Here is a 13,138-nt window from a genome sequence, read left to right on the forward strand (position 1 = left end):
TTTAGCATCTAATCTTGCCGATAGAAAATGCATAGGACTATTACTTGGGGTTTTGCCAAGCTTGGTACAATTTACACTGTGAGAGATTTTTTATCTTGTAACAAACTCAAGTTTCTTCTCGTGAGCTTGTGTAAGTGACCGAGTTATTAAATTCACTTCCACATTTTATCAAGGAGGAAACCGAACTAGGCAACATGCCTGAGACTGCGGTCATGCCTGATATTGTCTAGACACACTGTGTACATGTACGTACATGCCATCAACTGTTATTGATGCCGCTGATTCAGTTAGCTTGTTTCTAAGCATCAATCATGAAAACAATTTTAAGCACAAATTCAGTTCAAAAGAAAAATTGATAGCACACTTAGAAAAAGATAAGGATGGAACACGAGTTTGACTCTTCACAGATTTTTTTTCAAAGCCCCCAGTTGTATGTGCTGTATGCGTGGTGGCAGACATGTCTGCACTGTGTTCAGTTTAGCCCGTCAGCCAGGCGTGTGTGATGGTGCTAGCTACGTTTTCTAGGTACTCACTTTGGTCCCTTGTATGATTGTGAGACCACAGCTAGAGCCTCCAGCTCCATGACGCCACATTGTTTAACAGGCCCCTCAAACGGCGTCGTTACATCTCCAGCAATTCAGGTAGTTGTCCTGTATGGATGAGTGTAGTGGAGGAAGGAGGGGTGAGAGGCTAAGTGATTAGGCCTGAGGTAGTGAAAAACAGGGACCAGATTCATAAAGAATGCTGGGATAGAGAGGAAGTAGATCTCCTTTGGAATATGGGTGATTTTCTAAATCAAGCTTTGACTGGATGGAACAAAGGAAATCTCTTAGTTCTTAGAAAAACTGAAAAGGAAGTAAATTCCTTCCCCAGGGATTTTAGTTGTAAGCAGAACCGGGCTGGCCACTTGGGAGTCAGGAAACTATAGTCGGGTTTCCAGCACTGTTGGTGTTAGTCTGGGGCCGGGGAAGGTGGTTTGATCGGCAAACACTGCTTGCTTCCCTTTTGATTCAGTTGACTGAAAGATAACCATCACACCTTACGAATCTCTTAGGCCAAAAAGTAGCCTTTTAAAGGCAGGCCAGTCTCTTGTTTAAGATTCCCTGGGTCTCTGGTTGGTGCTAATCAGCACAGGAGACGAGATCCTCGGACGCGCTTCTACCAGTGGGTTTGTGCTCCTGGGCCATCTGGGTCAGGGACAGTCGCCCTGCTCCATCTGAGCTGAGACGGGAGGGCTTCTTTGCAGCTGGAGGGACTCGATTTTCTTCTGTGCGCATTTCAGTTGGGCCTTGAGGGCGTCATTGTCCGCTCTCAGAGTGTTTATTTCCTAGAGGGAAGGAAGGATGAGCTATGTTAATCCAGCAGCATCGATACCACATCAGGTACAGTGTTGGAGATACTACACTTGATTGGCATTTCCTCTTCACTGTGGTTGAGAAATAAAAACTATTTTCGAGACAATGATTTTGCCCTGAATAGAAAATAGAAATAAAATCTATTTTCAAGACATGATATTGTCCTGAATAAAAAATAGTTTCCAATGAGCATGTGCAAACAACAATTCGTTGATTATCTCAAGGATGTGAGGAGCTAGCAGGCAGAACAATTTCCAGGCCGTAAACGGGGGATGTCGCATAGCAGGAGATGGACTTAGTTGGCGGAAACCAGGGTCTTCCTACAGTCTCGGCTGCAGAAGCAGTGACTCAGAACACTGTCATTGTGTAACATCTTGCAGCTTATGTAATTTAGGGCCCCTTCCCCTTAAATCACTGAACACTAATGTCCCCTTTGATAAAGATACAAGTTTCCCCACCTCCCTAAACTGGGATTTACTTTTTGATTCACAGCTACAGTATCTAACTGTGTAAGTTTCCAGTCTTTGACTATGATTCCAGTGATATCATTTTACCACATCGATGATCCTAAAAGGACATAGAGATGCTATTGAGCTACCTTGGGGGTGTCAGGCGCTTTCCCAGTGGCCCTGGTGGCATAATGGCTGCTAACCACACGTTCACAGGAGGCAGGTGAGGCCTCACACTCCCGTAGATTTATAGTTGAGAGACCCACAGGGGCAGGTCTCTCTGTGCACAGGGTCGCAGTAAGTTGGGATCGACTTGATGGCAGCGAGTCTCCTTTGTAAACAGAATCACGACTCAACTACTTCATATAGTGAAGCTGGTGAAAGCCTAAACCTGTGTAAAGCAGAGCCTGTTGGAGAAGGTAAACTAACTCCATCCAAAGAGGGCAACAGAAAAATGGTAAGACTGTACCCTTGTCAGAGGTGGAAAACGTATGAGACCCAGGCAACCAAGGCATTCCCATCTAGTTTGGGGTCTCAGGTTTCACTGGGATATTAAGCCCCTTCTTTGTGCTGGTTTCTGTGCTGTCATAACAGAGCATCTTAAGCCTCACACCATCCAGTCTCTGTATAGAGAAAGGAAGCGAGACAGACAATTTGGATCCAGGTATATCCAACTCTAGGAGCTTTGGCTAGGTTTTTCTCTGTGACGGTTCAGAGGTATACACATGCAAAGGTATTAAAAGAGTCACCTATATCATAAATTATTTGAAATCTGGTTTTAATTTAGCTTGTTAGTAAGAGATGAGAGTGTTGGATTACAGGCAGACACGTCACTACGTAAGGGTTCCACCTCCTGGGGAAGTGGACATTGTTGCGCCTCTAAAATATACACAGTGAATTCGCAGGGACCCTGGGTCCCTTTCACAGGTGACTGAGAAAGATGGTGAGAGGACTGAGTCACTGGTGTTACCGGGTAAAGATTATCCTGGGCTAATTTACCTGAACTCTACCACCTGTTTCTTGCCTTAAGAAGTCACCATTATAGACTAACTGCACCTTTCAAAAACCATGCAACATGCCAAGGAGCTATAGAAAGCAGGGAGCCCAAGCCCTGCATGTTACAGGTGACCAAGCAGGGCACAGTCTCCCACACATCTGGGACTGAAAACGCAAACTTCTGTCCCCAAGGCCAAAGTTCTTTCAACTCTTACTGCGCTCACTTTGCAAGGCTCTTTAATTTTCCTGTTTCCCATGGCGGTTTCTACTCCTAACGGGGGTTGGGGGTGTGTGGGGTGTGTGTGTGTTTCTACTAACAAGACTTGTGTGTGCGTGTCCCACATTTTGCCACCAGATCGCCTTGATTCATAAAAGCAATTCTTAAAAAATACTCTCCGCAAGAGATTACCTTTCATTCAGAAAGTCTGTTTTTCACTTGTTCCTCATCTTGATCTAGTTGGGCCTGGCACGCATCATCTAGTGTCATTCAGATGGTCCTCTGTTCCAGCCTCTAGGAGTCTGGTCGGGAGACCTGGGGCTGTGGACTAGGGATCCTCCAGAGCTTTCTGTGCTGTATCTTGGGTTATTTAAGGAACTCTAACTAGGTGGATGCTGCTTTTGTATTTGTACTGGTAGGCTTCTAAACGCAGGGCAAACCTTGATACATTGGGGAAAAGGCAGGCTAAAGAATTTTCCTCTGATGAAATGATTATTTATCATTGCATTCCTGTCATAAATTACCTAGAACAGATAAGAAACTACTGAGAGGCAACAAGGGATTTATTGAAACAAGCCCTGACTTTGAACTAAACATTAATAATGGGCCCCAGAGAACTGGACAACATTATCTTGTGAGATTAAACAACATACTGCATTGGGTACATCTTCTGTACAAGACCTCTTTAAAGTGTGAGAAGCAAGCCTCTTACTTTGAGGACTCAGGCGTGCCAGACCCAAGTGGTGGTAGTCAGTCTCTTCACGTCATGAGTATAAGGAGACTGGTGAAGAACATTGGAATGACCATGGACTGCCAAAAGAACACAGTCCTGGGAAGAAATGCAGCCAGAATGCTCCGTAAAGGCAAGGATGACAAGACTTTGTCTCACATACTTTGCACATGTTATTGGGAGAGCTCAGTCCCTGAAGGACAGCATGCTTGGTAAAGTGGAGGGGCAGTAAAGAAAGAGGCAGACCCTCGGTGAGATGGATTCACACGGTGGCTGCAACAATGGGCTCAAACACCAATTGTGAGGATGGTGGTGTTTCAGTCTGTCGGACACAGGGTCACCATGCGTTGGAACCAACTCGATGACAGCTCACGCCGACGACTATCTGGTCTGGTTGAAGACCCTTTTCCTACTCTTGTCTCCCCTGCCCCTTCCTCCCCTTCACACAAATGTTTGCAGCACATTCCTGACTGCTGGTCTGCTTTCCTTAATGAATTGGATGATTCCTTTTCAAATGCCTCTATGATGTATCTTATAATTAGGACATGGTGTGCCTAGTTTCTAAAAAATAAAACAAAAGATACCTTGTGCTACAGCTGTCATTGTTTTGTAGATCACATTGTTATTTGCTAGCTTCTGTTGATCTGTCTGTGGCAATATGTGTAGGGGAAGGCACAGTCCTGATGTGTGGGGAAACACCCCTCATTTAGTAAGAGGGGGGCGTTTTCTGTGGGGGCTTACAACATGCTCTCTTTCTGCATTGTTTGATTGTGACGCTTAGATCACCTGTCCTCTTGGAGGGAGATGGCCAAGCAAAGATCCCAGACCCAAACCTGACGGGTAGTGTTACAGTAACCTTTAGTGAAAAGCTGTAAGCAAGTTTGTTTTAGTTGCGGTGTGGTGGGGGGAGGGGGAGAAGTGAGCATTGGCATAGCACAATAAAGCTGATCAAGAGACTGCTTTTTCTCAACGGGCCTCCTGTGAACAGACTCTGGGCTACTGGCTCTGACACAGGAGGCAGGCACTGCAAAGGCATTCGGGAACCTTGTACATCCTGTTTTGCTCCTGTAATCAGAACCGGGGCCCCCACTGGTCTCTGTGGAAAAGACAAGACTGGGTTCTTTTTATTTTGCTTGCTGCTTTTGTCTGGTTTGATCCAGCTAGTCTTCGCTCTGGTCCCAGTCGGCTCATGTGCGCTTCCCTGGCTTCACCTCATCTCTGAGCTCTGGGCTGCGGGTTCAATGTGAGTGAGAGGCTGAAAAGGGAAAGGGACAGACCTGTTCCAGTTCTTGGTAGCTTGGGAATCTGAGATGACGGAGCTCCTCCTTGGATTTTATGAAGGATTCTTTGTTCTCCCACTTGACAAAGGCCCGCTTTCGGACCAAGCCTGGGCTGGGGCACGGAGACGTGGGGCTGGGGAGCAGGTAAAGTGTATCCTGGGTTGTCTTCCTCGGGGAGGACAGTACAAGAGGACCCGAAGGACCGTCCCTGCCACTCCAGGGCACTGGCTCAGTCTGGGTGGCCTTGTGGGCGACAGTCCTCTTCAAGCGAACAGAAATCTTCTGTGGGGACACCCCCATCAGCATGATGGTCCGGTCTTTACTTTCCTCACCGTGTTCCACAGCCTCCCCATTGGGAAACATAAAAGGTCCCCCGTCAGGCCCTGCAGAAAATGCACACCAAGTTAGTACTCTAGCCTGAAAGGGCTGGCTTAACCCCATTAATCTCAAGTGAAACCTTACAGCTATAGGAGTTGAGCAGAAGCAAACGGGACCATTTGCAGCCACCAATTTAGGGAGTGAACGAGGGCTGAACTCCCACGCGCTTTGCTGGCCAGGCCATGGCCATTGGCATCACGGTCAGTGCAGCCACCCTGAGGAAAGAGCATCTTTATTTTGTACAAAGGTCGCCTTGCGGGTTTCTGTAGGTAACCTGAACCCCTGGCCTCAGCTTGGGAGTTCCCTGAATGAAGGGATAAAGGTCAATGTAGACAGAAATGCCCCATAAATACTTGTGTGGGTATTACTAGCTGGGAGCTCTCAGTACTTCGGTGTCCATATTGCTAGGGGTGCCTTTAGCAGCTGGTCGGAACTTTGGAGGGCTCATCTACCTGCTGGTCTCGGGAGGCTCGGCTTCACCAACCGAGAGAAATGTGCTGGCCTGTGAAAGTGCTTCGAAGTTGCTGCCCTTGTTTGATGCTAATGGGAAAGGGCTGAGGAGTCATTCTCTGTTTAGTGTTTTTGTTTTTAACCCACACTTCCCATCCCCTGCCCCCCCTCCCCCCCCTCCGCTCCCCCAGGACCCAGTCTGGTAATGTTAAACATTAAGAAGTAATTTCTTGGGAAAGCAGGAGAAGACGTCTTTGAGGTGGATGGCAGGCTTTAAGGTAGGCTGCGGATCATCTCAGTGCACTGCTTTGCAGCCTCAGCAGTAATTCTGAGCTCTTTGAAAAAATCATTAGGCTCCATTCAACAGTGACTAATAAACATGAATTTTGAATTCTGTTTAGTCTTCAGAGAAGCAGGGTGAAAATCTATGCCAGGGCTTGGAAAATGAAGTTATTATATAAGTGAAAGTCCTTTTACAAAAGTATGTATTTCGATTGGAATGTTTTATGTATATTTTTCTATTGTTCAGTTTTTAGCTAAGACCAGCCAAGATCTGTATGGCTGAAAAGACTCTGGCCTGATAACAGGAGTTCTCGAACTCATCGCGGGGAGCTTCAGAGGGATGGAGGCAGGGTGGCTGATGTCCTCAGGGACCTTCAGAAACTGGGTCTTCTCTTCTGGAGGTGATCATGCCACTCTCTGGGGACTCGCCCTTCTAACGGTTCCAATGCTAGAGGCCGTCACTATCTGGGTGAGTCGCCGTCACGTGGACTGTAGGCATTGTGGTCTCTGTTCTGTACAATTCAAATTGCCAACCACCTTGGCCTGCTTCTAGGCCTGGAGCCCCGTGGGGCAGTGACCTTCAGCTTCCACTCAAATGTGCTTTTGGTGCATTTCTGGCCTATGGGGACGCTTCTTTTCAAATGCACCTGAGTTTTCAACATTAAATATACTATGTTCATACCGTACTCTGTTAAATATGATACGTGTAATGTGCGCACACATGCATGCGTGCATGTGCGTCTTCTGTCTCCTAGTTTCGGGTTTGGGATGGGAAGAGAGGGGCCTGGGTAAATGTTCGCTTTGGGCTCTGTCTCGGCCAGAAGTCAGGATTTGTATTTGGTGGAAACCGGAACACCCTGCCCGTTGCTGCTGAGCTGACCAGCTGTACTGCCGAGAACTGACCTCTGGGGGGTTTGACGCAGCGACCTGTTGGGAACCAGTCAGTCACGGAGCCTTTCTTCTGACCTGAGGCTGGGTGGATTCAAACAGCCAACCTTTGAGCTAGTCGTTAGGAGTCGAGTGCCTTCACTGTTGGCGCCTCTCAGGGACTCCGGCCCTTGTATGTACTCAAGCAACAGCTACTGACTGGTTCTCATTTGCTTCTCCTGTTCCAGGACTTCTAGAGCTGAGAATCCAGAACTGTGGAAGGGGTCAGCCCTGGCCTAGCCATGGGAAATGAAGCTCCAATAATGAATGAATCTTTCTTCCCCCATAGTGTCCCCCTTCCCTCTTCACATAGCAGGATGCCTCTTCTCAGTTCAGTGTCTGCTTGCTTACCTTGGAGCAGCTCTTTGGCTCCCAGTGGGCAAAGCCTGGCTGTCGGCCCCCCCGCGGCGCTGCTGTCTGTGGGAGCTGCTGGGTGCTTCGCCCGCTTCTTGCACTCGAACACCACCAGGTCTTTGCATTGCTTGTGGCAGTTCATCCCACAGTCTGTGGACAAGACAGGAAGTGTCTGCCTTTCTCTCTCCCCCGATCGCAAAGCCAAGTTCATGCAGTGTTCTTTTGTCACGCACGCCTATCCTATCTTCTTGACCCAGGGTGCCCAACATTCCCAACCCACCTGGTTATGTTCTCACTTTGGACCTCACAGACCCGGGATAACCTTCCCAGTGAGACCCAGAATCAGAAGCAGTGGCTTGTTATTTCAGAAGGAAAAGAAAGTGCCTTGGTCATTGGCACCTAGTGCCCCGGCGAAGGAGACCAGGTGAAAGGTCACCTCCTTGTCTTCACTCCTGAAGTGTCACAGTTACAAGGAAGGCTGAATAATGTCCTCCTGTGTCCACTTATAAGAAGGAAGCCAACAAGGGTCTTTAAAAACTCCCTTCTGTCATGCAGGTGATCATGTCGCTTTCTTTGGGCACTCGCCCTCCCGTGACTTAGGAAGGCAAACTCTCCTACCAGCCAACCCACGGCCAGGACCAGAGGATCCTGTAAGAGGAGGCCGCAATCCTTTCCTGTGCACTGTCAGTCGCTCTCAGGGATGAGCTTATGTGTTCTGCTGAGAATTTGTGGACTGAGTGGACAACGAGGAGCAAATGCTTTTGAGGTGACCCAATAGATGAGGGGCCTGGAAGTCACAGGCAAAGGTGAGTCTTACCTCTGCATCGATAGCCTTGCTTGATCACGCCCCAGAGCTGTGAGACGAAGAAGACTCATTAGAGCGCGCCTGCCACCACTCATCTGCGTGCGGTCAAACTGCACGCTCACATTCATCCGTTATTTTCCGATTCCACCCCTCGTCCACGCGGGAGGGAACCCTTTTCTTTCTCCTATGCTTGACCCTTCTGACCTTCAAGTGAAAATGGGAAACGTCTGGGCTGATGAGAGTCAAATGTTCTGCAGAATTCACTGCAGTGGACATAGGATCTGGGATTCCTCCAGGTGGGGAACAAATGGGCTAGGTCTCGGGACTGAGGAACAAGGCTATAAAGAGAATCCTGAGGTCAGGAACTCAGGTTTGGGAGGACACTATTGGACAGGAGTGGGGCAGCACTAACGTGATTTCTTGAAGGCGGATATTTTTGATAGACCTACGTGTCCTACAGGCATACCTCGGTTCACCGAGATTCACTGATGGTCTGTTTTCTACAAGTGAAAGACCTGCGGCAACCCTGCATTCAGCAAGTCTCTATCAACACCATTGTTCCAACAGCATGCGCTTATTTTTGTGTCTCTGTCACATTTCGGTAATTCTCACAACTTTTTCAAAATTTTCATAAAACTATAGTTGAGCATAAGTAAAACTTTTGTGTACAGTGGAAAGCAAAATTCACGTGGCTCCCTTTAGGGACACTCAGTTTTTAGGACAGTCTTGAACAAAATGTGCATCGTCTCTGAGACATGCCTGTGTCCCTCTTCTGTAAAGATGAACAGCATATGAATATTTAGAAGTAAACTGCTGCCAATCAGACATTTCCATACCATCCCTCCCAGGCCTCGCACTCGGGCGGGAAACACACACGAGGGAAGCGGCAGAGACAGGAGTGTCCCTGGTCTCCTCCTGGGTGTTTGCTCACACTCCCTGCTGGGCTGAGTTGATAGGGTCCCAGGATCTGTACCCGTCTTTATGCTATGAACTGCCCTGTCTCCCTGTCCAACTTCATCCTGGAAGCACGCTGAGAACACTTACAAATCCGGCACAGTTGTCACAGAAGGTGGGCTTCAGGTAGGTGGTCTCTTGGAAGTTGTGAGGAAAGCCCAAGCCCAGCTTGGAGTAGATGGAGCTGGCCCGCATGAAGTAGGCAGTGATCTCGTCCCTGCTGATGAGACCCTCCCTGCCAGGAAACGGCAGAGGCAAGTGTGAGCCTGGGTGGCCTGGGGGGCGCTGGCCTTTCTCCTTATCCTCTGGCGGTGATACAGTGGGAATGACAACCTAAGGATCACTTCCTTGAGCCCCTGTCTTCAGGATACATGAATGGCATGTGACAAGTGAGATGACAGTACTCATGTTCGGAGTTGTTCTTTGGCGAAACCAGTGTTGCCTAACTATTTTGATGACTGCATAAGACTTGAAGAAGAAATGGAAAATGTACCCGGGAGGAGTTCTGGATTCATACTTTATACTAGAGTCCAACTCTGGGCAGGTCATATTTGGAACCCACCAACCATCCATGTGGTTTCTTAAGAGAACTGAGATAGGCTTTAGGGAGCCTTGTTAGTAAACAAAACATGAATAGGCAGTGTTTGCCATAATCTGGAAGGACACAGTGAGCAGGAAGACAGAAATTCTTCTTGTTCACGGTGGACTGTTCCTAAGTGGGCAGATGACTGGAATCTTCAGTTCGGAGGTGCTTAAAAGCGTGTACATTACTGAAGTGCTCCCTGTGGTCCAAGCTAAAGGAAGAGGGATTCATTTAAGGATAGCTCTCAGCTCGAGGATTCAGTGAGGAACTGTGGCAGTAACACACCCGGGTTTACAAATTAGTCCAGTGACCCACCCCTAAAACTGATTTGAAAGTTCTTCTGGTGACACATCCATACACCTCCTCTCACTGATAAGGGCTCAGAACCACACACCTGTGTACAACAGACGCCCCTCACCTGTCTTTGTCCATCACACAGAAGGAAAACGGGAAACTCGCAGCAATCTTTTCAAACTCTTCCTGAGAGATGTAGCCATCCTGGTCGAGATCATAGTTCTTGAAGACAGACTGCAAAAAGGAGTTTCTTTGGTGACTCCCATAGAGAAACCCATCGCCTGCCGTTAGCCAGCTGACCAACGGGGCTGGGGCGGCCAGACCAAAGCCTCGCAGCTTGAATGAGGGGACAAGGAAGCATGCCCCTGAAGCTGCAGCAAATCCCAGGCCTTTGCTGGTACCACCAGCTGGGGGGTGGTCGTGAGTTTGCAGTTCCTTTAGCGTGACGTTCTGTCATCACCTCTGGCCACTGCATAGAGGGGTGCACCCCTTCCACCCAGCCTGTCTCATTGCTCAGCTCAGTTGCTCTGCCATGAAGTTGGGGAAAGCACTGCCCAACCTCCAACCCCAACCCCTATTAGCTGGTCACTCGTTGGCTCAGTGCTCTGCTGTCACCCCGGAGGGCAGCCATGGCCCACAGGGGTAAGTGGTGATGTGGGAGGGCACACACTTGTTCATTAGGATTTTGCAGTGTTTGGGATCAAGCACCTCTACACCTGCCGTTCCCGCCCCCAAACCAGACAAATGACTTTAAACCTATACTCTCTTGCTGGGTCTTCAGTAGGGTACTACCCTCCTCAATATGACCCAAAGTGTATGTGCAAAACATAACTTCTGAACCATTGTGCAGCCACAATATGAGAAGTGGCTACGCCTACAGTCTCTGCCCCTCTGTCTCCACCCCCGTGCCTGCTGCCCTGGCTGCTCTTCCCACAGGCGGGCAGAACCCCTTCTGTCTGAAACACATTTGTACTTACGTCCACCATCCTCTGGACATGCTTGCTTATGGTCTTAGGATCAGGCTTCGGAGAGACTCCTGAGGCCCAGTCGACAACTACCGGTGGCTTTGAAGGTGTTAGTGGCTAAAATGAAATATCCAGAGAAATCCTCATGACTATTAAGCTACAGTATAACCCGCAGTGCTTCCTTTCCCAAATCTGGCAGTTCCGCCTAGGGAGAAGCAGGAGTAGAGCCCATATAGGACAGCAGTAATCTTGGCTAGCACATCTCTTGTACTTGACAGTTTACATGGACATGATCTTCATCTACAGAGAAGGTAACACTCCTACTGTGCCGAGCGTCAGTCTACCCTGTGTCTCGTCAGGACCATCCACAAGCAAGCCACACAGGAGATCACTGAAGTGTTATCTACTCACGATTCACTTTTGCTTAGCGATATGGATGACAAGGACAAGAACTAAGCAGCAGGGGAAACCCAGGTCAGGACAGACTTAGATGGGTTCCACAAGATTGAGCCCAAATTAAAATCGCTTCCTTAAATGGGAGAAGGCATGCTTTCTCACTAAAATGCTCTCATAACACCTTGGCAAGGGGACCTACCAACTTCTTCTTTGGTAAACATTTCCTTTATAATAGGAAGCTGAAACTTGACCTTCATGTATAGCGACAAAGGAATTTAGCCCTCTGGACATGGATGCTGTTTTTTTTTTTTTTGTTTTTTTTTAAATGAGAGTGGGCTCTGCCTTTGAGTACCACCTGCTTTGGGGTTGGAAACTTCCTGAGAGCCTGTAGGGACTATCCTTCAAAAGGCAGTTGGTGATTGTTGTCTGCCAGGAGCTGGGCAGAGAAACTGTGACACACCAGGGCTGTGCACTGTTTGGATGGCACCTCAACAAAGGCAACACTGGCACGATCGCTGAAGACAATGGGTGCACAAGCAAATGTGAAGAAAGCTGATAGTGCCCGGCTACCAAAAGATATAGCACCTGAAGTCTTAAAGACCTGAAGATAAGCAAGCACCCATCTAGCTGAGAGAACAAAACCCACATGGAAGAAGCACACCAGCCTGTCCCAACTTGATCGCTGAGGACAAAGCGGGTACATAAGCAAAAGTGGTGAAGCAAGCTGATGGTGCTCAGCTATCAAATGATATAGCATCTGGGGTCTTAAAAGCTTGAAGACAATCAGGCGGCCATCTAGCTAAGAAACAAGAAAGCCCACCTGGAAGAAGCACACCAGTCTACCCCGAAATGAATGCAAAAGACAAAGCGGGTGCCTAGACAAATGCGGTGAAGAAAGCTGATGGTGCCCAGTTGTCAAAATATATAGAATCTGGGGTCCCATAGGCTGGAAGATAAACAAGGGGCCATCTAACTGAGAAACAACAAAGCCCACATGGAAGAAGCACACCAGCCTGTGAGATGACAAGGCGTTGAAGGGATCAGGTATCAGGCATCAAAGACCAAAAAATAAAATAAAAAATCAGCATTGTGAATGAGAGGGAGTGCAGAGTGGTGATCCAGGGCCCATCTTGGGGAAATTGGACATCCTCCTGCAGAAGGGCTGTGGGGAGGTGACGAGCCAGCCAGAGTGCAGTAGTGTAGCAATGATGAAATATACAATTTTCCTCTAGTTCTTAAATGCTCCCCCCCCCCACACACACACTATCATGACCCCAATTCTAGCCTACATATCCAGCTGGACCATTCACAAAATGGCCCGATCTCTTCAAGCAGACTAAGCTCTTGGTAGATGGAACCTCTCCTCACACATAGGTTGAAGCTGTCTCAGTTCTCAAAACAAGGTTGGGCACCTTGCTTAGTGAACTCAATGAAAAGGCCGTTCCTTTCGATGAAGCACCCAACCCACCTGCTAAACATTTTTATAGCGCAGACTCACTGGGGCTTTGTGATTCCTCGGCTCCCGGGCATAGGACAGCTCATAGATTTCATCTTCCGTGTAGTAGAGATCCAGGGATAACTGCAGATCAAAGCAGAATTGGTCAATGACTAAGATGCTCTTGGCCCTTCCCATGGCTGATGTGCTTTCCCCCTTGATTGCTCCTCTCCAGGGGTTCACTTTTAAGCTTCTGGCGATTTATCAAAATCACAGAAGTTTGGGGGC

At 48.2% G+C, this 13,138-nt stretch overlaps 1 protein-coding gene across 1 annotated transcript in view; it reads right to left on the minus strand.

Annotated features, from left to right (window-relative positions):
* Positions 1-1,192: 1,192 nt before the first annotated feature.
* RASGRP1 (RAS guanyl releasing protein 1) overlaps positions 1,193-13,138 on the minus strand; it is a 62,108-nt gene continuing 50,162 nt past the window's right edge. Inside the window, exons 10-17 of the mRNA XM_075532286.1 lie at positions 12,914-12,994; positions 11,032-11,136; positions 10,179-10,288; positions 9,268-9,412; positions 8,236-8,272; positions 7,416-7,568; positions 5,025-5,410; positions 1,193-1,327 (exon numbers count right to left, since the gene is read on the minus strand). Of these exons, the coding sequence (XP_075388401.1) occupies positions 1,193-1,327; positions 5,025-5,410; positions 7,416-7,568; positions 8,236-8,272; positions 9,268-9,412; positions 10,179-10,288; positions 11,032-11,136; positions 12,914-12,994 (1,152 nt within the window). The remainder of the gene's footprint in view (positions 1,328-5,024; positions 5,411-7,415; positions 7,569-8,235; positions 8,273-9,267; positions 9,413-10,178; positions 10,289-11,031; positions 11,137-12,913; positions 12,995-13,138) is intronic.

Source organism: Tenrec ecaudatus, chromosome 14 (genome assembly GCF_050624435.1).
Source record: "Tenrec ecaudatus isolate mTenEca1 chromosome 14, mTenEca1.hap1, whole genome shotgun sequence".
Taxonomy (NCBI): Eukaryota; Metazoa; Chordata; class Mammalia; order Afrosoricida; family Tenrecidae; genus Tenrec; species Tenrec ecaudatus.